The 22,441-nt window shown below is 40.6% G+C and overlaps 1 protein-coding gene across 1 annotated transcript in view; it reads left to right on the top strand.

The window, feature by feature from the left end:
- The window catches only part of NSMAF (neutral sphingomyelinase activation associated factor), a 2,091,028-nt gene that overhangs the window by 1,486,480 nt on the left and 582,107 nt on the right, over positions 1 to 22,441 (top strand). Inside the window, exon 22 of the mRNA XM_044065485.1 lies at positions 138 to 246. Coding sequence (XP_043921420.1) covers positions 138 to 246 — 109 coding nt within the window. The remainder of the gene's footprint in view (positions 1 to 137; positions 247 to 22,441) is intronic.

The following is a 22,441-nucleotide window of genomic DNA, read 5'->3' on the forward strand; positions in this document are numbered from 1 at the left end:
TGGAAACATGTTAACGTAGTTTGTTTTCCTTTATGCAAATGCACATTTGCCTACATCTTGGATGATAATTCATTAAAGATGTTAAAAAAAAAATGCTAGCCAGCTTTTATAATTTCTACCATGCCTTTTATTTGCAGGCTCTCCTAGTGAAGAATCATTTGAAGATTTAACAGAAGAAAGCAGAAAGTTAGCGTGGAGCAACATCAGCAAATTGAAAATGGGCTGTCAACACAAAATCCACAAAGAGTGAGTCAGTCTTTAATTCAAAACAAAAGAAAAAAAAAATTAATCATCTTGCTTTTTGAGCCCAGGCATTCAGAAGATCAGACCAACACATGAGGTGCACTGTTGGTGGATTTTCTAGAATTTTTATACGTGTCTTAAAATGTGGAGGATGGAAGATTTGTAAGTAACCTGACAGAACTTACTAATAAATGAAAATAAGATCCTTCTTTGGGCAGGCTTTTGATCACTTCAATCCAGCCCTCTATTTATGCTGCCTTATTTCTTTCTGTATTCCTCAGACCTTTAGGAACAAGAGGTTTACAGATTCTTTTTTCCTCCTAATAAAGAGGAAACTTACTTTGATTCAGAAGCCTGGATTTATAGCATATGACATTTACTATGAAGGTATGAGTTGGCTTACTTGGCATTTCTGCTATTATAGTTATGATCTGTTCCCTCCTGATCTGGAAATGGGTATAGTTAGTGGATTATGGCAGAATCTTCCTTCTTTTGCTCCCTAGATCCCATAATGTCATCAGGTTTCCCGGTTATAATATGGAGTATATAATACATCTGTAAAGTTCTGAGAGAGATATCCTTGTTTTTTCTCAGAGTTCAGAATATGAAGCATATCTGGTGTCTTGTATCTGCTGTTCAGTCTAAATTTAATTAGTGAAGGTGGCTGCATGTAATCTGTATCTCTTAATTTTGGACCATTTTTAATAAATGTTTTACACACTATTAGAAAATAAGTTGTATTTTATTTGAGAAATAGTTCAACTGTAGTGCAGTTTGCCTGAGAGCTGCAAATTGTAGAACTAGAAATTCAGTTTACCCAGACTGTGAGTAGAACATAAGACTAAAAAAAGTCCTGTTTTATTTCATGCTGTAAGAAAAGAAGCTCTGAAATATATAATACACAACGATTTTGGTGGATGTACAAATTCAGCTTTGTAAAAGACAAATCAAGCCAGCTCAACCTGGTTAAGTTCTTTGGATGGGTTATTGAGGACATGAGTAACTGGTATACAGTATACAGTCCGGACTTCTAAGATGGCTGCACATTGAGTAACAGCTTAATTCTAGCTCTCTCAGTGTGAAAACAGAAACTTAGAAGCAAAAGCCAGTGAACCTAGATCTCTGGGTAAATTTTAGCAACTGGCTAGTAAGTGCACTGCCTGGATGCCAGGAAAAAAAGAAATGCAGAGGACCTGAAGGAAAATCAGCTTCAAAAGGCGACAAAAAACCCTAACTGGGAAAAGTACTGTAGCTGTTCAGCAAAAGCAGTGCAAGATCCAGATATGACTTCCAGGAGCCTAAAGGAAAGTATAAGGGCAACTGCACACAGACCTGACTAAAATAAATGAAACACTGATGGAGTATATCAACTTAAATAATAAAAGGCTAGAAAAATGGAAAAAGCTTTAAACAGATATTCAGATAAGGTGATAAAACTGCAGCACACAGAGGTCGAAATGAAGGAAATACTGGCTGGATATGAGACTGCAAAAGATGAGATGTTTCAAAAAATAATAGAATTAGAGGAGATAGCATGCAGGGAAAACCCAAGATTTTCTGCTGTATCCAAGAAGCTGGAAGAAACAGACTGTATTAATTTTATGAAAGCATAAATAAGCAACTGGACTAGTATTCCACTACAGGAATTGTTAACTGAAAGGGCATGTCGTGTGTATGCACCAAACCTGTCTATGGGAAAACAACCTAGACCTTTAATAGTAAAGATGCAGTCTTAGTAGCAGAAGAAATTGATTCTGATAAAATTGTAGCAGAAAAACAAAGTAATAAAAGTGAGAGACAGCAATGTGTTAGTGGAGAATGACTACTCATTGTACACCAGGCAGAAGAGGAAGGAAATTTATTCCATTATTCAGGGAATGTCGAGAAGCAGGTATGCGATTCAAACTGCTGTACCCAGCTATCTTCAAAATATTTTTTACCTGGAGGGACAAAATAATTTCTTGATGAAGTACATGCTAAGGAAGAAATACAAAAGTTTGTCCAACAAAAAGTAAGCTGTGAAAGAGAGAGATTCTCCTTTTTCTTCTGGTAGTAAAGACGACAGAGAGACTGCTCCAGTCAAACCTTAGTCGGTGTTTTAACAGAAAATATTTGAGAGAGGGGAAAAAAGCACAAGAGTTAACTAGAAGAGTGTAGAGACGGGGTTTGGGAGATGGAGGTGAACAAGAATAGAACAAGAAGATCTAGAAATATTGGACTTTTTTGGACTTTGTTAAACTTGTAGGGGCTCTAAAACATATCCCCTACTTCATGTCATTAATGTTCAGAAAAATACTCAGAAGAGGGAAAAGTTAACTGTAAGTAATTTTTTTTCTTAGTAGTATTATTTAAGTAGTGCATGATTCTTTGTCTATTATAAAGTAGTTTTTTTCAGTTATTTTAAAATGTAATGTGGATACTTATCTAAATAAGTGCTCCTGTTTTTTTTTCCCTTTCCTCCCTTCTTCTCTCTTTCTTCTTATTCAGTTTTAAGAAATATAGCACTGCAATGTAAAAAAAAAAAATAAAAGATCTGGTTAAAAGAGCATGACAAAAAATAGTGTGCTTTTCCTCATTCTTGCATAGGGGAGTGACTGGGTTAAGGTTATTAGCTTAATCTAGTAACCTGTTTTAAGAGAAAGCAAGCAGTTGAAAAAGAATATTGAATATTATAAGACTTTTTTCTAGTAAACTGTTTTGTGTCTATTTTTCATGTCTATAGCAGATGGATCTGATAAAGAGAAATGGCTTTGAGAAAATTTTTCCTGAAAGCATTCAACTGTTTTCTTAGCTGAGACAGCTATAAAGATGAGGCAAAACCAAACATCACAGGCTGTACCATGTATCTTAGCATGGATAACCTTTCTTTTAGGTTAGCTCGAGTCTATGCGTGTGGCTGTCAGTTTTGAACATTTGATGATCTTCATGTTTTACTGTTGTAGTCCTGACTTGTAGGATTTTCTAACATGAAAGTCCTTGGTCAGCCCAATTACCAGAGAAAATTCTTTCCTCCTCCTAAGATTGGCAGACGGCCCTAACCAATGTCAGTACACTTGGGTATATAGGAAGCCAGCCTACATCATGAAATCATTTTTTTCTTGCTGTCAGAGCCCGAAGCAGTGTTTCAGTGCATTAGTCGGTCCGCAAGAGAGAGAAGTCATTGAAAAGATAAGTACCCCTGTGGGGAACTCCTTTCTTTTGCCTTAAACTCATGTCAGATAAAGTAAATTGTCTCTGCTGTGGTAAGCAAATCCCACACAGACACTTCCACTTGCTTTGTGTCACCTGTTTAGGCCCGGATCATGATGTCCCTAGTTGCCTCTTTTGTGCCTGCTTTAACTCTAGGACAGTCAGACATAGCGCCAAGATTTTAGCTAGATTCCTAAGTCTTGAATCTTCTCATCAGCATGCGATGGCATCCACCAGTCAAAGATGAGATCCAAGCTTAGGCCATTGGACGACAACCATTCTCCCATCTGTTTTTAGGCCTGTGATTGTTAAAGAAGGCAAGGTGCTTTTGCAGCCCTCTTCTGTGTCTGAGGTAGTGAAGCAGGCCACAGCTGAGACCCATTCAGAATCTGACATGCAGTCTGGTCCCTCTACTTCTGCACAGGCTCTTGCTTTCAGCTCTTTGGTTGGGTCCGGGGTCACTAGCAGGCCTTGGCTTCCAAAGAAAGCTCTCTTCCTGGTGACGTTCCTTTGTGGCTTTGGCCTACACTGGTTTATCTTTCTTCCAGAAAGACAGGTGTCAGGATTTTTGATGTCCCTAGGCCCAAGGCCAAAGTGACTTCTAAAAAAGTACTGCTGCTGGGCCTTCGACTAGGCCTACCAGCTCTCTTTCTCAGGGCTATCAACAGGACTTATACTAGCTGAAGACCTGATCTCCATAGTTAGGTCTAGACAAGGACCTGGAGATGCCTAAACAGGTAAAAGGAAAATGGTTCCTACTTCTGAGGCTTTCCCAGATCCTTTTGAATCTGATGAGGTTTCAGACCTAGAAGGGATCTGGTTCTGAAGAAGGAACCTCCCTCACTTTTTTTGAGAATTCAGATTCAGAGGAGAACCTGGCCCTTGCCTACCCCCAGAGAATATCCCCTTTGGTGAGACCCTGCATGCTATGAGAGAACATTTCCAGTGGGAAGCACAGGAATACCTTCAGTCAAAAAAGAGAGTTAGGGAGTGTCTGGATCTGTCAGAACACAAATCTTTTACTATTCCACCCATTTTAGAGGTGGTTGAGGATATCTTCAAGGAGTCTTCCTTGAATTCTGACTCTCTTCCCCCATCCCCTTATAAACCAGACAGGTTTTATATGGTACAGGACTCCCATAAATACCTTTTCAAAAATCTTTCTGCTGATCCAGAGGTGGTCACACAAGGACCCAAAGGGACTAAAGCCAGTTCCTCTAGAAACCCTTTGCCTATGAATAGAGAGCAGAGCCCATGATAGACTGGGAAAAGGGTATATACACCCTTACTATGAGGGCTCTGAACTATCAGTTTCATATGATTAAATCTCAGCAAATCATTCTGGATCAGTTTAAACAAAAGCTCTCTTCACTATAGGATAAAAACCTTTCTAAAGAGCTTTTGGATTTCTGCCACTCCAGTTCTCAGTTAGCAATGCATTCTTTACACTGTGGCTATGATGCTATGGGGGATTCTAGCCAGGCAGTTGCCACTGGCTCAGTTATTAGAAGGTATGCATGGTTTAGGGAACAGTCTCTTCCTGACCATGTTAAATCCAACCTTCTTGATGCTCCCCTTGACAAAGGAATTCCTCTTTAGACCTAAAGCTGAGGCTGATCTTAAAAAGATGGAGGACAAAGCTACATCTATGCAGATTATGAAAAGCTTCCTCCAAGTTCAGCTCCTAGGTTTAGTAGGAACTTCCCCACTAAACACTAGTCCTTTCATTTACAACCTAAAGACAGATTGAGGAAAACCCAGCAGGAAATGACTCATAGGCAACGGCAACAGCTGCTAAGACCCAGGCAGTTGACATCAGAAACTTCAGGCAAGGGAGTTCTAGGTCCCAGGCTTCTGCCAGAGAGCAACAATGCCTCACCACCCCTCCACAAGACTAGGAGGAAGGCTGACCCTGTTCAAACAAAACTGGACTCGCATCATTTCAGACAGGTGGGTTCTGGACATTATTTCAAATTGTTAAAAAATCACTTTCAAAGAGCCTTTAAAGTACTCAGGCTATCTAGATATTCCTCAGAATCAAAAAAACAGAGGCCCTATCTCAAATCCAGATTGTGTTCTCCGGGATCAGTTGAACCAGTTCCACTACATCAGAAAGGCAAAGGGTTCTATTCCAGGCTATGCCTGGTTCCCAGAAAAGAAGGCTCTTGGCATCCTATCGTAGATCTACCCAACCTCAATCAGTTTCTCCTGGTTCCAGAATTCAGAATGTTGACTCTTCAAAAACACCTACCCATGATAGCCCCATGGGCATTTATGGTTTCTCTGGATCTAAAGTATGCCTACCTGCACATCCCAATTCAAGAATCACGCACAAGCTTTCTTTGCTTCAGAGCATGTTCCAGCACTGTCAATTTTCAGCACTACCCCTTGGCTTGTATGATGTTCCATGGGTTTTCTCCAAATGCTTAGACCCTACGATTGCCTTCTGCAGGACCAGAGGGGTTCAAATCGACTTACTGTCTTCCCTGGACTTCACAATACATCTGCAAAAATCCATCACTGTTCCAGCAAGATAGTTTTCTTGGGAGCACTCCTGAACTCGTCACTTCAAAAAGCCTTTCTTCCCACTAGTTTCAAAGAATCCAGCAGAAACAATGCATCTCAGCCAGAGTGTTTCTCATTGGGATGCATCTTGCATCCTCTTGGTTTTCCTGGCCAGGCTGCACATGAGGAAACTCCAATGGTACCTGAAAAATGTATGGTGGCAACACTCTCAGCCCCTGACAACCTAGACACAGCTGATTCCTTGTATCAGAGAGGAGTTTTTATAGTGGGTATAGGCTTTTGCCCAAAATCCGGGCCTTTCGTTCAGATTCACTGTCCAGAGCCAAAATCTCTCCACAGATGTCTCAGAGACAGTCTGGGAGGCACATTTTCAACACCTTGAATCCCAAGGGAAGTGGAAGGTTCAGTTCAAGGACAGGCACATAAACTGGAAAGAGCTTATGGCAGTGCAAAACGGCCTGATAGCTTTCAAGGGAAAATAAGAATCAGGGATCCTGTTAGTCCAAACAGACAACACGATAGTTATGTGGTACATATACATGCAGGGGGCACCCACTCTTACCCTCTATGCCACCTAGCGATGCAAGTTTGTGAAACTGCTCACTCACTGTGGTTGCACCTCCTGGCAGAATATCTTCCAGGGGCTCAAAAGACACTAGCAGATCACCTCAGCAGAAACTTGATGGACCCCCATGAATGGCATTTCCATGGGGAAATATTTCTCAGCATGGCCCTCAGATGGGGAGTCCCACAGATAGACCTCTTTGTCAGCAAGGAAAATGCTCAACTGGAAAGATTCTTTTCCAGGATCAAACAGAAATGAGCCTGGAGAACAAATGCTTTCTCCTTCCTTTTGGACTCATCTCTTCATTAATGCATTCCCTCCCTTAGCCCCACTATATCAAGTGCTTCTAAAGATAAGCGAAGAAGGCCCAAGGACAATACTGATAGCCCTAGACTGGCCAAGGTAGCACTGATATTCTGTGCTTCTTAAACTAACCAACCAGAGTACATGCCAGTTGCTTAAGAGAGACAACCTTCTCACTCAGGACAAGAGAAGGATTGTGCACCCCAGACTGTAGATGCTCAGCCTTTCAGCTTGGATAGTTCCACAGCATCCAGGAACAAGCTTACCCTATGCAAACAGGTTCAGGACATTCTCAAGGAATCCAGAAGGCCTAGCATTAGGAAATTATAATCAGCTAAGTGGAATAGATTTTTCATGTGGTGCCAGTAGCAGCACCACAATCGTGATTCTGCCAATATTGTTAACATTCCAGATTACCTAGCTAGTCTGGTTGATAAAGGCCTTTCCTACTCCTCCATTAAAATTCATGCATCTGCCATTTTATCCCATATACCTGCTGTTTGTCCTGTCTGTTTCCATCCCCAGTTAAGTCAATTTCTTAGGGGAGTCATCCACATCAGAGTGGCCAGAAGGCAACCTACCCCTCCATGGGACCTTAACTTTGTTCTGGGAAAATTGACATTGGTTCCTTTTGAACCTGCAGCCTCTGCCCAACTGAAGTCTCCCTCAGAACTAATACTTCCTTCACACCCAAGGTAGTCACTGACACTTCTCTAAATCAAGCCATTCACCTGCCTACATTCTTTCCAAACCCCCAGAACAAAGGAGAAAGAATACTCTATTCTTTGTATGTGCATAGGCAACTCCGCTACTATCTTGACAGAAGAAGAGCCTTCAGAAAATCTGACCATCTTTTTGTAACCTTTGCCCCTGCCTCTCAGGGAAAACCGGCTTCTAAACAGACTCTCTCAAAATCAGTCTCCCACTTATCTCTTTTTGTTATAGCCATTATGGCAATAAATCACCTGAGGCCATCAGTTCACACTCACTAGGGCTACTGCAACCTCTGCTGCCTTCTTGAAAGGGGTCCCTACTAAGGACATCTTGAAAGTTGCCACCTGGTCATCTGTGCATACCTTCACCAATCACTACCACTTGGCAGCCTTTTCTAGGTCCAGAGCAGGATTTGCCATTGCCATCCTGCAGGGCATCCTCCCCTTTCCCTAATCTCCTTTCTCTCTCTTTTCAGCTTTGGGAATATTATCACAAGTCAGGACTGCAACACTTACCATAAATGTAGATTTTCAAGTGTATTCACTGTTGCAGTCTTCTTTCTCTCCCTCCTTCCCCCTTAACCTATAGGTAGTATACTTGGGCTCTCTTCCTGTAGGGTTTCTCTTGCTCAGTTCCCTACGGCTTACTTGGGGATCCTATCTGTTAGGGGACAAGAAAAAAATGATTTCATGAAATAGGCTGGCTCCCTGTATACCTAAGCATACTGCTATCGGTTAGGGTGTCCACCAGCCTTAGGAGAAGGAAAGAATTTTATCTGGTAGTCTGGCTGACCAAGGACTTTCATGGCAGGAAATCTCACAAGTCAGTACTGGAACAGTGAATATACTCAACATCTGCATTTATGGTAAGTATACACAACTGTACTTTCATTTAGGAGGGTAAAACTTCAATATGTGATGATATACATAGTTTTGTGTGTTATTAAATTAATATGTCTTAAGGGCTTATTTGGAGTGTGTGTGTGTGTGTGTGTGTGTGTGTGTGTGTGTGTGTGTGTGTGTGTGTGTGTGTGTGTGTGTGTGTGTGTGCATGTGTGTGTGCATGTGTGTGCATGTATTTTTGTTTGTGGGTTTTCAGCAAAACAAAAAGTTCTGTAAGATGTGACATAGGGTCAAATGGAGATGACAAGAAACAACTGTATAAAAGATTAACACAAAAGCTGGAACTAGACATTTAATATAAAAGTTGTTATACATAAAAGGTGGGAATAATAATTTCTCAAGAATATAATGCTTTCTGTAATGTCTTTAAATGTTAATGGTGTGATGTTATGAGGTAGTGCTATCTGTACCAGGGAGAGTAGGTCAGTACATATGCCAGCATAGCTAGCTGGAGTTTTGTAAAGAATTTTATGTTATCTGACTATCACACTGATTTGTATAGATGTTTGAGTTAGAAATATATTTGTAAAGTTACTTATGTTAAAAATGCATCAACGGTAGGTCCTGCTGGACAGAAAGAATGAATGCACATATATATATATATATATATATATATATATATATATATATATATATATATATATATATATAGGTTATAATTTTATAACTGATCAAATGTGTATGTTTATCAGAGAACCCTTGAAGGGTAGAAAGTTTGAAATTGTGTTACAGCTTTCAGATGCTGCCAAAGATCTTAGCAAAGCTGTGTGTATGTATTGTACCAGAGTTAGGTGACCAGAGGTGATGTGTTCCTCTAACCAGCTCTGGTTTCTTTGGTGCTCTCACAGCAGCACTTTGGAACCTGACAAGAAAGATTTCTGCCAGGATATATATCTCACACATCCACACAGACAAAGATAGACATCACCTGGCTTTTGCTGTGGTAAGATACTCTGCACACATCAGCATGCCTTGCATTAGTAAGTAGTAAGGGAACAGTAATGCTTTAGTCAGTCATGGACATTTAGTGAGAATAGTTTAATATTGTTTTCTGCATGTGTGAGAAACTATCCAACTGTATTATTTTTTATATCGCTGTGATTGAAGCGCTGCTGTTTGTTGTATTCAGTATTCTTCTGTTTATTTATCATTAAATATTTTAATACCTTTCATTATGGCTGGTCCTTTAGAGAATACTTTTAACATCTTGAAAGTACATATGCTTGTTTTAGTGACACTGTGGCTGCTCCTGAAAGCCTTGCTGCTCTAGTCATACTCTACCATTTGTATTAGTATTAATTTTACACAGTATAATTGGGTATCCTTTGTAAGAGCCTTAGGGTAGCTGATTGGTGGCAGCATGATTACCTCAGAGTCTGGGTAGAAAGGGCCACAGCTAGTAAATCTGTGCCAGCTTTTACTAGGTGTGTATGTGTGTGTGTCAGACTCAAATATCCAAGTGTGTGTGTGTCAGCTACTGGGAACAGGATCACAGAGCTCCAAAGTGGTCAGTGTGGAGTTTTGTGTGGGTCTGGAGAGAGGAGGAGAGTCCAGCCCTAGGTCCGGAGCATGCTTCCTGTGTGGTGTTAAGGGAAATTCTGCTTGGTGCAGAGAAATGCATCTGAAAATGCTGTGTGAATCCATCTTTGCTCTTAGTGACCATCCCACACCGGAGTCAGTGGTGAGGATTGAGTCTCCTTGATTGATGGCCCGGAGTAGGGATCCATCACATGTTTGTGGCAGCCAGGTGGGATATTAGTTAAACTTCAGTAACCAGTTAGCAGTTGTCACTGAAGGTGTGTGTACTCTCAGCAGCTGCAAGGTAAACTTGCAGAGTTTCATTTTCACAGCAGTTTTATTTATTTTTGTTAGTTTAGTTTATTCAGGGAAAGCAGGCAAGGATGTTAGCAGAGGATTATAGCAAGCTGACAAAGAAACAGTTGGCCAAGGTGTATGAAGCCAAAGGACTGGTGCATGCCACCCTGACTAAAGAGGAAATTATTTCAACCATGGTCACAGTTGCAGCACGGACCAGCAACCTGGAAGACAACCAGTCTGGTGATGGGGATGTGCAGTCTTCAGAAACAGGACAGTTCACCTCTTCTTCAGAGGACTGAAAAATCCATCTGGATTTAGAGGCTTGAACTGGAGGCCAAACTACTGGAGAAACAGATGGAGTTAAAATCAGCAGAGACACTGTAGCATTTGGAGACTGAAGAAAAGTCAGAACAGATGGAGTTAGAATCAGCAGAGAGACTGCAGCGTTTGGAGGTCAAAGAGAGACTGTGGCATTCGGAGGCAGAAGAAAATGAGAAACCGCTCCAACATGAGAGGGAGATGCTGACTCTTCGGCTGGGTCATGGAGGCAATGAGGAAGGGAATGACTGAACCACAGAAGCAATAAAGGTCAGTAAATTTCTTCCACAGTTTACAGTGGGTGATGATTTTGACAGTTTTATTCATGTATTTGAAAAGGTATGTAAACAGTATAATGTTGACCAGGGGTTCTAGGTATGGTTCCTGACCCCCTTACCCCATGGTAAAGCTGTAACTGCTGTTTCTAAATTGCCTGATACTGATTGTTTAAACTATGATAAAGTAAAACAATGTTTACTGGAATGTTTTAAGTTAACACCTGAACCTTACAGAAAAAAAGTTTCATGAGCATAGATGCAAGGCAGATGAAAGTGTATGTGATTATATTGCTGAGTTAAGCACTTATTTTCCTAGGGGGTGAGTGGGTGTCAGGTCACCACTTTTGAAGGACTGGAAGACTTTTTGGTGAGGGAACAAGCTCTTATCACTTTGCCTGAGGACATGAGAATCTGGTTGGCAGACCGGGAGTGTAACTCTGCAGATTAGCCGGGGAGAAAAGTGGATCTATACTTAGCAAGTAGGGCATCACTGCACAAGAAGGGGATACCCAGCACTGCACATGGTCATATGGGAGCTTGTGGTGGGCAGCCTAAACCACCCCAGCAGAGTACACCACTTTAGGTACATGGCCAGGACCAGGGGCTAGATGTTTTAAATGTAACCAGAAGGGCCATGAAGTATACAGATGTCCACTGAGGCAAGGTGGAAAACAAATGGTGAAGGAGCCAGCAACTAGAAATAACAGCATGCCAGTAGTATGTTGTCTGGAGACAACAGGGGTACTAAATTATCACCAAAGTTTGTATCTTGTCTTAGTGGCTGGGAAGACAGGCCACTGCTGAGAGAGACAGAGCCTCTGACATAACCGTTATGAAGCTTGCAGTGCTTAAAGAGGAGCAGTACTTACTTGAGCAATCCACATCAGTCAGAGCTTTAGGAGGGACCCCATTCCAAATACCTTTGACCAGGGTTCACCTTGACGGGTAGGGAGGAAAAGGAAACAAGCAGGTAGGTGTGTTTGAGCATATCCTGCAGATGTCTTGATAGGGAATGATTTTGATAATGTAGTGCCTTGTGTGCATGCAGTTACACACAGTCAGGCTTGGAGACAGGCATGTTGGTCAGCTAGCCTGGGGGAGACCCACATAGACCCCACACCTGAAGCTGGGGCTGGTGAAATGGCTATTTCAGGGAAGGAGCTACCCTGTAGCAGTGAGCCTGAAAATGAGACACAGATGCTGGTAGGTACTGATGTTCCCATGGACAGGGTGACTGCAAGGGCAGAAGTGAGTGGTAGTACCCAAGCTGACAGCGAGCCACCGTTTTCAGAAGAAACTGGGCTTCTGGTGGAAAGAGAGCTGGGAATGGTCACAAAGGTAGAATTGAGACAGGCTTAGCTTTCGGACCCTACATTACGAGGCTTGAGGGAGATAGCTAAGGAGGTACCTGATTCTAAAGGAAAGGGGAAGTCTGTATACTGGAACAAATGGTTACTGTATAGAGAGTCAACACCTGAGGGAGGGCTAGTGGGTGAGGTAATACAGAAGTTGGTAGTGACCAGAACTTACCATCTGGCACTTCTAGCCATAGCCCATGACATTCCTTTTGCAGATCATATGGGCATAAAGCATCCCAAGAGACGTATTATGCAGAGCTTTTATTGACCTGGGATTGCAAGGGATGTAACAGGGTACTGCAGGACCTGTGAGCAGTGCCACAAAATAGGCAAGGCAGGAGACAAGGTCAAAGCTGCTTTGATGCCTTTGTCTGTGGCAGAAGAGCCATTTCAGAGGGTAGCTATGGGTATTTTGGGGCCTCTGAGTACCCCAAGTTCCACGGGGAAGAAGTATATCCTGATAGTAGTAGATTATGCTACTAGATACCCTGAGGCGGTGGCTCTGTCCTTCATCGAGGCAGAGAAGGTGGCAAATGCTATGTTAGAGATTTTCAGCAGGGTAGGTGTCCCGAAAGAAATACTGAATGACAGAGGTACCAGTTTCATGTCAGACCTGTTAGCTTGTCTTTGGAAACGCTGTGGGGTGAAGCACCTAAAAAACACGCCCTACCACTCTCAGACTACTGATTTTGTGGAGAAGTTAAACTCTACACTAAAGACCATGCTATGGGCATTTGCAGACCAGTTTAAGAGAAAGTGGGACAAATATTTGCCCCATCTGCTGTTTGCATACAGAGAGGTACCCCAGGAATCCACAGTTATTTCACCCTTTGATTTGCTGTTTGGGCACAAGGTTATGGGGTCTTTAGATCTGATTTGTGATAAGTGGGAGGGTGTGTGTGAATCCGACAAGGAGTCTGTCTTGGTATATGTCCTAAACTTCAGGACAAGGTTTAGGATCTCGTGGGCTTGACCCAGGAGAACCTGGCAGGAGCCAAACAGCAGAAAAAGGTCTGGTATGACAGGAATGCTTGAGCCCGAGAGTATACTGTGGGACAGCAGGTTATGGTGATCATTCCTGTCAGACACAATAAGCTTCAGGCAGCTTGGGAGGGACCCTTCAAAATGGTAAGGAAGGGCAGTGATGTTAATTACATAGTAAACCTGCTAGGCAGGAGGCAGGGGCACAAATTACACCATGTTAACATGATGAAGCCTTACTATGATAGGGAGGGCCTGGGTGCTGAGTATTTGCAGTGGATGGCAGCAGGAGTTTGAGGGAGATCTGGTGGTCACAGACCTGATGAGGAAAAACAGGCCAGATAAGGTAGTGTGGCCCCCAGACTGTGAGTAAGCATTCCAAAAGCTTAAAGGAGATTTGGTAAGACCCCTTGTGTCAGGTAGTCCAGATTACAGCAAATAATTTGTTGTGCAGGTGGATGCTTCAAACCATGAGGCAGGGGCTGTAATCAACCAGGGTTCCTCAGATGGAGAAGAGCTCCCAGTTGTATATCTCAGCCAAAGACTCCAACCCAGGGAGGAATGTTATGCAGCTGTAGAAAAGAAATGTCTAACCATAGTATGCGCACTGCAGAAACTTCAGCTCTATCTGTATGGAAGGAAATTCACTGTGGTCACAGACCACAATCCCTTAACATGGCTACATCAAGCCAACCAGCAACATGCCAAGTTATTAAGGTGGAGCCTAGGGTTGCAAGCATATGACATGACAGTGCAGCACCGTAGTCAGGTCAGCAATGCCAATGCAAATGGGCTGTGAAGTCAGGGTGTAGGTTAATGTGTCCCAGGCAGGCTCATTTCTCCCAAGCAATGTTTTTTCAGGGTCATTTGAAAAACTAGCTCGAGTTTTTGAAGGGTTGTGGGGGATGTGATGTTATGAGTTAGTGCCTTCTGTGCCAGATAGAATAGGGCAGTACATGTATACATATGCCAGCATAGCTATCTGGAGTTTTGTAAAGAATTTTATGTTATTTGACTATCACACTGATTTGTACACGTTTGAGTTAAAAATATATAACCAAAATCTCTAGAGCTTAAGTCCTACCCAGAATGCTCCTTTCCAAATTACCTCAGATCTTGTTTGCCCCTTCCTGTGACAGATGTGTCTCCTTTAGCTCTTGAGCTAAGTGATTTTTTTCTTCTTCTATTTTTAACTAAAGTCTTGTCTTTAAATAGATTGTTTCTCTTATTAATAGTTACTGTTGTTTTTCCTTTCTAGCCAGCCTATATCTTTGTTTTCCCTTTCTTTTCTTTCAAAAAAAAATGTACTTTACTTATGTTTTTTTCTATCCAGTATTTTTTAAGTGTACAGTGTGTGTGCATGTGTGTGTGTTTGCTGTGTGTGTGTGTGTGTGTGTGTGTGTTTGTGTTCGTATGCACTTATTTTTATTGGTATGCATCATGGCTGATAAGGGCAAAGGCACTTCTGGTTTTAAGAATGCCACAAATGTGCACAAAAACTGCCCACTTCTAATGGGCACTTCCTCTTTGTTTACTGCCTGCGCCCGGTGCACTTACAGGAAGATTGTTCTATCTGCCATAGTTTGTCACTAGACCCTGATAGAAAGAAAAAAAAAGTTAATTTTGAAGGGGATGATTACATCTGCCTTTGAAGACGCCATCTCTGGTCATGACACAAAAAGTAAAACTGATGTTTCTTCCCATTCTGAAAAACACCAGCTAGTAAAAACTAGCAAAAAAGAACAAAACAAAAGAAGCCTCTTTGAGTTGCATAAAATCTTTTACTGGTATCTCCTGGTACCTCGGCTCACACCTTCATGGGATGAATTACACACCAGAAAACCATGAGGAATTATTATGCCTTATCTTGCAAATCACCATATCGGGGTCTCCTTGAGAACAAACCCTTCCATTTACCAAAAGTGGTCTCAGAAGCAAATATCAACCAGGCAATCAATTTACCAGTATTTTTCCAAGTTTTTTAAACAAGGGCGAATACTATTTACATTTGTTAGACATTCATAGACAACTGCGCTTCTGTCTTCATAGAACAAAATACATAAGAAAATCTGACCAGCTGTTTGATTAACTTTCAAGTATTAGAATAGGCAAACAAGTCATCAAGGTCACATTATCTAGATGGCTAAAAGATTGTATTTCCTTCATTTTATAGCAAGAGGAAAGTTGAATTACCGGGGCCTGCTAATGCACACTCTGCTAGATCCGTGGCTGCTTCAGCAGTTTTTCATTTTAAGGCTTCCATGGACGATATTTGTGCAGCAGCAGCAACATGGAGCTACCCTTCATACCTTTATTACGCATTACAAACTGGATTTGGTCTATAGGGAAGAGTGTCATTTGGCATTATGCTGGTCAGAAATATTCTTCCATGAGTCCTCCCAAGATCTAAGGTAGTTGGGGACTGTGTCCCATATGTCAAGGATAAAATGAAGATTGACAGCATCAGATAAAGAAGTTATGTACTTATCATAACATTCCATCCGTGTTGTCCATCTTCATTTATCCTTGACGCCCCACCCTTCTTCCTCCTTCCAGTCAGATGTTTTGATGGAACAAATATTGGCCGTAGTTATGCATTTTACATATCCGACACCAGATATGGTCTCTAAAAGGATTCTTTAGGATTATGCTTTCTGTTCTTTTCTCTATCTGCAAATGCAGTCTGTGGTAATTTGGAAAGGAGCATTCTGGGTAGGACTTAAGCTGAAGAGTTTTTGGTTCTTGCGGGCTGTAGTAATGGCCAAGTCAGTTCCGATGCTTGGAACCGAACCCATATGTCAAGGATAAATTAAGATGGACAACACAGATGGAACATTATGGTAAGTGCATAACTTCTTTATTTGTAAAGTTGCTTGTGTTACAAATGCATCAATAATAGGTCCTGCTGGACAGAAGGAATGTATGTTTATCTGAGAACCCTGGAAGGGTGGACAGTTTGAAATTATGTTATAGTTTTCAGATGCTGCCAGAGATCTTAGCAAAGCTCTGTGTGTGTATTGTACCAGAATCAGGTGACCAGAGGTGATGTCATCCTCTAACCAGCATCTGTGGAACCCTCGCAGCAGCACTTTGGAACCTGACAGGAAAGATTTCTGCCAGGATATATATCTCACACATCCACACAGACAGAGAGAGACATCATCTGGCTTTTGCTGTGGTAAGACACTCAGCACACATCAGCTTGCCTTGCTTCCTAGATATTTTTTTGTATTCTGATGAAGTTTCCATTGAAGTGAAACAAAAGGACTTAATAAATTCATTTCTATACTTGGTGTTTTCTTGCTACCTCTGGATTTGGACTGCTCAAGAAGTGTGTTTTTTCTTGGGAAGTTTGTCATTGTTTTTTTGATTTCTCCCAGCATGCAAACCTTTTTTCAGCCAGTACTATTTAGTGATTTCTATTTTCTGTGCTCTGATTTCCTATCCTTAAGATATAAACAGCTTTTACCTTACAGTTGTTTTATTTTCGTGTACTGCTCTTCAATATGGTACCAATACTTGACAGCAATAACTACTACTACTTTGGCAACTATACTGTTACAATATGCTGCTGTTTACAACATAAATTTCGCTTTGTATTTGTATGTATATATGTCTCTAAAAACTCAATTCTACTTTTTCTACTTTTTAAGTGTTAAAGTGTAAGCATTTAATAATTGTTGGAGCTTTTCTCCCCGGGCCTCCAATGAAAATGGGTTCCTGACTCAGTCGGACTTTCCCAGTCACCAAATGTCAGTAAATAAATAAATAAAATAAATAAATTTATGAATATATTTGGCATAGAAGATGTGAATTTACATATTATTCCCCAAGATACAAAAACTGGGCTAGGCTGGGCAGAATTTACGTTGCACAAGAACATGTGCATTTAATTAATGGTCTTGATACACACCCAATAACAATTTCAGATCTTGCGCCGATAATAACTAAAATAAAAATGCGACACTGCACTTTTTCCACCTATCTGTTGGAAAGAGGAATTTAAGGAATGGGTAGTGGAAATTAATTATTCAGAAGCTATTAGAGAAGATAGAAATTTATTTTGAAAATATAGCTATGGAGTGGGATAAAATTAAAATAGAGTTTAAAAATGAGGTAGAAATAAAAAAAAAGAAGATATGGTTAAGAAGTAACAAGAATTATTTAGAAGGATTGACAATTGTTAAAGTGTTGCAGAACAGGGGGAATCTCACAGAACAAGGAGGAGCAACTGCAGAATGCTAAACATAAAATAAGGGATTATCTCGATAATATGCGTGAGTTTAGAAAGATTGCTGTTAACTGTTCTTTGATAACTGTAGAGCACAAAAATTTTTAGCACAATGACTTGGGCAACAGAAAGTAGAAATGACTGTCGCCAAGTTTAGGGAGCCTGTAACAAGGACGATAACAAGGGATCTTGCAGAAGTATTAGAAATATTTTGGAAATTATATGAAAGCCTGTATAAAGGGTGGCCACAGTGGTGCAGGGGTTAGCATTGCTGCCTCACAGCAAGAAGTTCTCTGGTTCGATCCTCGGCTGGGGTGCCTTCTGTGCGGAGTCTGCATGTCCTCCCTGTGGTCGCATGGGTTTCCTCCAGGTGCTCCGGTTTCCTCCCACATCCCAAAGACATGCTGCAGATGGATTGGACACTCTAAATTAGCCCTAGGTGTGAGTGTGTGCGTGTGTGTGCCTTCTGTGGAAGGTTGGGCACCGGGCTGGCAACTCGACACTGTAAAACTCCACTGCCAATCATGAGCGGACAGGTGATCCACTGTGGCGACCCCTAACCGGGAAAAGCCGAAAGAAGAAGAAGATATGAAAGCCTGTATAAAGCAGAGAAATATGAAAATCAAGAAATGGTACAAATGCAAAGGTTTATGGAAGAATTAAATATGCCAAGATTAGAAGTAGAGTAGGTGTAATTACTAACAGGATAAGAAGAGATAAGATAAAAATTGTGATGTATGACCAGTCTACAGGAAAGTCTCCAGGAATAGATGGTATTCCTGTGGAAGTTTGGAAGCTAGTAGGGAAAGGTTTGGAAGATTTTGTTTAAAAGTATTTTAAGAGGAGGAGAAGTACCAACATCCTGGAAGAAAGCAGTGGTAGCTACAATACCTAAAGAGAGTAAAGATCCAACAGATCCAGCTTTGCGCAAGCCAATTTCAATACTAAACCATGATTACAAAGTGTTTGTATATAATTGCTAAAAAAATGGCAAAAGTGGTGCCAAAATTGATAGATATGGATCAGTGTTGTTTTGTGGAGGGGAGACAAACATTTGACAACATTAATAGAACACTGATGATCCGGAGAAAAGCAGAATGTAAGAAAATAGTGCTGTTGTTGGTGGGTCATTTCGCAGAGTAAGCTGGGACTTAATGAGCAGAGGAGTGGAAGCGTTTGCATTCCCTTTTATAATTATAAGGAGGATATATGAGGGATCAGAGGTGAAAATTAAGTGGGTGGGGTCCTCTCTGATAATCTCTGCATGAGCAGAGGAACCAGGTAGGGGTGAGGGGTGTCCTCTCTCCCATTTGTTATTTGCATTATATTCAGAACCATTGGCAAAGAAAATAAGGGACTCAGAAATTCAAGGATGTAATTGGTATGGTAGTCAAGAAAAGCTGGCTGTGTTTACATATGATATTATTTTATACTTGACAAAACCAGACAGGAATGTTACAGTGCTGTGGAACATATTGAGGCAGTTTCATATCTTTTTGGGATTAAAATTAATGAAGCTAAAACAAAGGCAGTAGTGGTAAATTATGTACCCACATACGAATTGGTTAAGCAATATCCATACTTATGCAGACATGATAAAGTGAAGTATTTAGGAGTACGAATTAAAAATGATTCTGATGTGGCTGCTAATGATATGTGGGAAGACAATAAATGGAAGATAATACAAAAACTGAGAAAATGGAAGCTCTGTTATGTGGATATCAATAGTACAATATAAGCAATTAAAATGTTTTTAGTCCCTTTTGTCTTGTACGCAGGTCAGGCAGATTATTATCTAGCAGAGAAGAAGTTGTGGATAGCAATTAATAAAGAGCTGAAGGATTTTATGTGGGAGGGAAAGACAGCCAGAGTTAAGTGGGATAAGGTTATTCTTCCAAAAGAACAGGGTGGATTGGGATTACCCGATTTGAAGTGGTATTTCAGGCCAACACATTTAAGGTCCTGCATATAGCACAAGCAGAAAACTATAATTCAAAGTGGAAAGAGATCATGATAAAACAGGGGGGATGCTCCAGAAACAAGGAAAGGCTGGGATTTTGGATGTAGACTTTTAAGGAGAATAACAATAATCATGCAGAATATTATAATCATAAAGTAGCAGAGTATTCTAAGAACTAAGCCAACACGGGAATGGAGAAAGGAGATTCTGCCAATAGGGATGACTGCAATTAGGGATACAGACAATAGGCAAGAGGCGGCTGGAATTTATTGGATAAAGCTGGAAAAGGAACTAAGGTATTGGGAGCAAATAACTAGAGAGGGAAAGGTAATAGAATGAGAAAACGCCAAGAACTTATTTGGACTGCAGGTTAGAGACTGCTTTCCCTATCAAGGATTGATATCACAGTATAGGCAAAGAGAAGGAAATAGGGGGTCCTAAATGAAAGACCAACACTGATAGAGTTTTTAGTAGAATCTAGAACAGAAGTTGCCATTAAGAAAGGAGTAATTAGTAGAGCATGTAAAATATTGCAAGATAACCATAATAATCAATCAGAGGAGGTTAGAAAAGTTTGGAGAGAGACTGGATAAGCAATTCAGAAAGAAACAATGGGGGATATATGTACATCTACCAAATATGCAACAAAGTCTAGAAGATTTAGGATCTTTGCTTGGACGTGTTTATGTAGATATTTTTATACACTAAGTAGACTCCAAAGAGTTTTTCATCAGGTAGACAGCAAATGAAGGTATGATGAGGAAGAAAGAAGTAACTGGAAAAATATTTTCTAGAAGTGTAACGAGTTGGCAGACTTTAAAGATTTCCTACAGACTGCTCTGTCAGAGATACTGAGTGAGCAAACTGGTGTTACTAAGGAAATTATTTCTTTGAGCTATGATACAGAATCAGAATTGCCTAGACATAGTCAGGCCTTACTGAGTCTAATTATGATGGCTGCCAAGAAAGCATTTACTAGAAAATGGAAATCAAAGTCTAAATCAACCTTACTAGAAGTAGCAAAGATAGCAACACAGATAAAACAACTGGAAATGGAATCTTTAGAAAAGAGTAGGAGCAAATTACTTAGGAAAAAATGGGAAGTGTGGGATCAGTACATGGCAGAGGAGAAATGAGATTTAAATGAAGGCAGGATTTGAATGAGTTATGTAATGGTTGACTGACAATGACTGGATGCAGTATAAATGATGTGTAATGTTTGCAGCTACAGTTGTGTCAGCATGGTTTATAATGTATAATGTTTGCAAGTGAGATTGTGTCGGTATGGTTTATTTTCATTTATATAAATGTAATATTGCCTGTGTCATACATGATAATTTAATAAAGATGTTTCTTGCTTAAAAAAGGGGGTGTATACTATCCACGCTGCTTAGCTGGGTCTTGATGCTATCCCCTATGCCGGATTTGTTGACAAACTCTCCCAAATGAACCTTAACACTTGCATAGTTCACTAAATTGGTAATTGACTGACTTGACAGAAACCACACCATTAAGGTTGAGGGGATTTGCTCTAGGCAGAAATACAGTGTTCACAGGGCACTGTCTTGGGCCCCTGCCTTGTTGGTATAAATTTCTTGACAAAAATCGATAATATTAAGGCACTATAGATAGCCAAGTTTGCTGATTGCAATCTGGGGATTATCAAATCCCATTCTGATACTCAGTTTCTCTGAAAAGGGCTGAACTCAACAATTCCTTGGTGTATTAATCATTGGCTTTACCTTAAAGATAATTGAGACAGTCCTCAGGGACTTGGAGTTGTATGTTGATAGCAAACTCTCCTTTAACCTCCACTTCTCTGTGATTGTTAGAAAATTCTTCTACCCTGCATAACATATCCTTCATGATGTATCACAGCCAATCTCCTCAATGTTCAGAGAAGTTATAGTCCCACATTATGCATCACTTACTAGGTACATCATTGAATATATGACAGTCTTCAGCATACACCACCATAAGCACTTAAAGCAGCTTGAGATACCTCACTGTTTTCTCACCAAAAGGATCTTGGGTGTCAGTACCTTTGGCTACTCTGATAGCCTTAAAGGCTTGGTCCTCTGTTCATTGTCATATAGACTCCTTCTGGTGATTTGTGCTTAGCCTTCCATGTACAACAACCTATCACCCTTTGAGCTTTTTCACTTAAAGAGAACAAATGGTAATGCAAACTCCTATTGTAGAGATCTAAACAACACCAGATGGCATCATAAATACCTAACTGAATGTATCTTCCTTTTGTAAAATAGGGTGCCGTTATCTATCAGGTGGAATACTTTACTAGCAACCTTTAAAGCCTTTCTGGATGACTAAATGGGCAATTACAAATTTCCGCTTGGAATAGGTGGAGAAACTCTGCTAGTAATATGACTATTGTTAAAAAGCTATGCTCACTGTGTAAAACTGTATATAATTTAATTTGTTCTGAAAGTGATTACATCTCTGTTATTACTAAAATTTGTTAATCGATGTACGTAAATTTATGTTGAATTGTATTACTTATTGTACTGAGGAGCTTTTCTCCCCAGGCTTCAACTGAAAATGGGCTCTGCAAGGCCCAGTGGACTATCCCGGTTAACAAACTGCAAATAAATAAATAAATTTAGAGACAGTGTCAATTCTCCCATCAGTATTGGGTGATGTGGCTGAGCTTTTTGATGGTCTCTGTGGCCATAAGCTTAATAAAATCCTATGAATGTTTGAGTTTTGATAGGAGGAAAATGAAAATATTACAGTTTCACAGTCACTGTGAGCTGAGAAGGAATTTGTAGCATGTCTGCCATTTTTTCATGAGATCATAAGTTCCCTCCTAATCTGTCAATGCTTATAATACTAAGTTAAAGAATTGAGCCACAGACTGTCCCTGGGAGTCAGACACTTTTCCTCTGCCCATTCTAATTGCACAGTATTGGTTAGTCAGTTAGTGTGACAGAGAAATTCAGGTTCAGAGCCATGGTAAAGCCACACTGAGAAACACCTAACTAGTGTCTGATTTCCATGTCTCTGAATCAAACATTGTGCTAGCAGTCCTTACTCT

Source organism: Protopterus annectens, chromosome 3.part0, assembly GCF_019279795.1.
Source record: "Protopterus annectens isolate FY-2018-M chromosome 3.part0, PAN1.0, whole genome shotgun sequence".
In the NCBI taxonomy this organism is placed as follows: Eukaryota; Metazoa; Chordata; order Ceratodontiformes; family Protopteridae; genus Protopterus; species Protopterus annectens.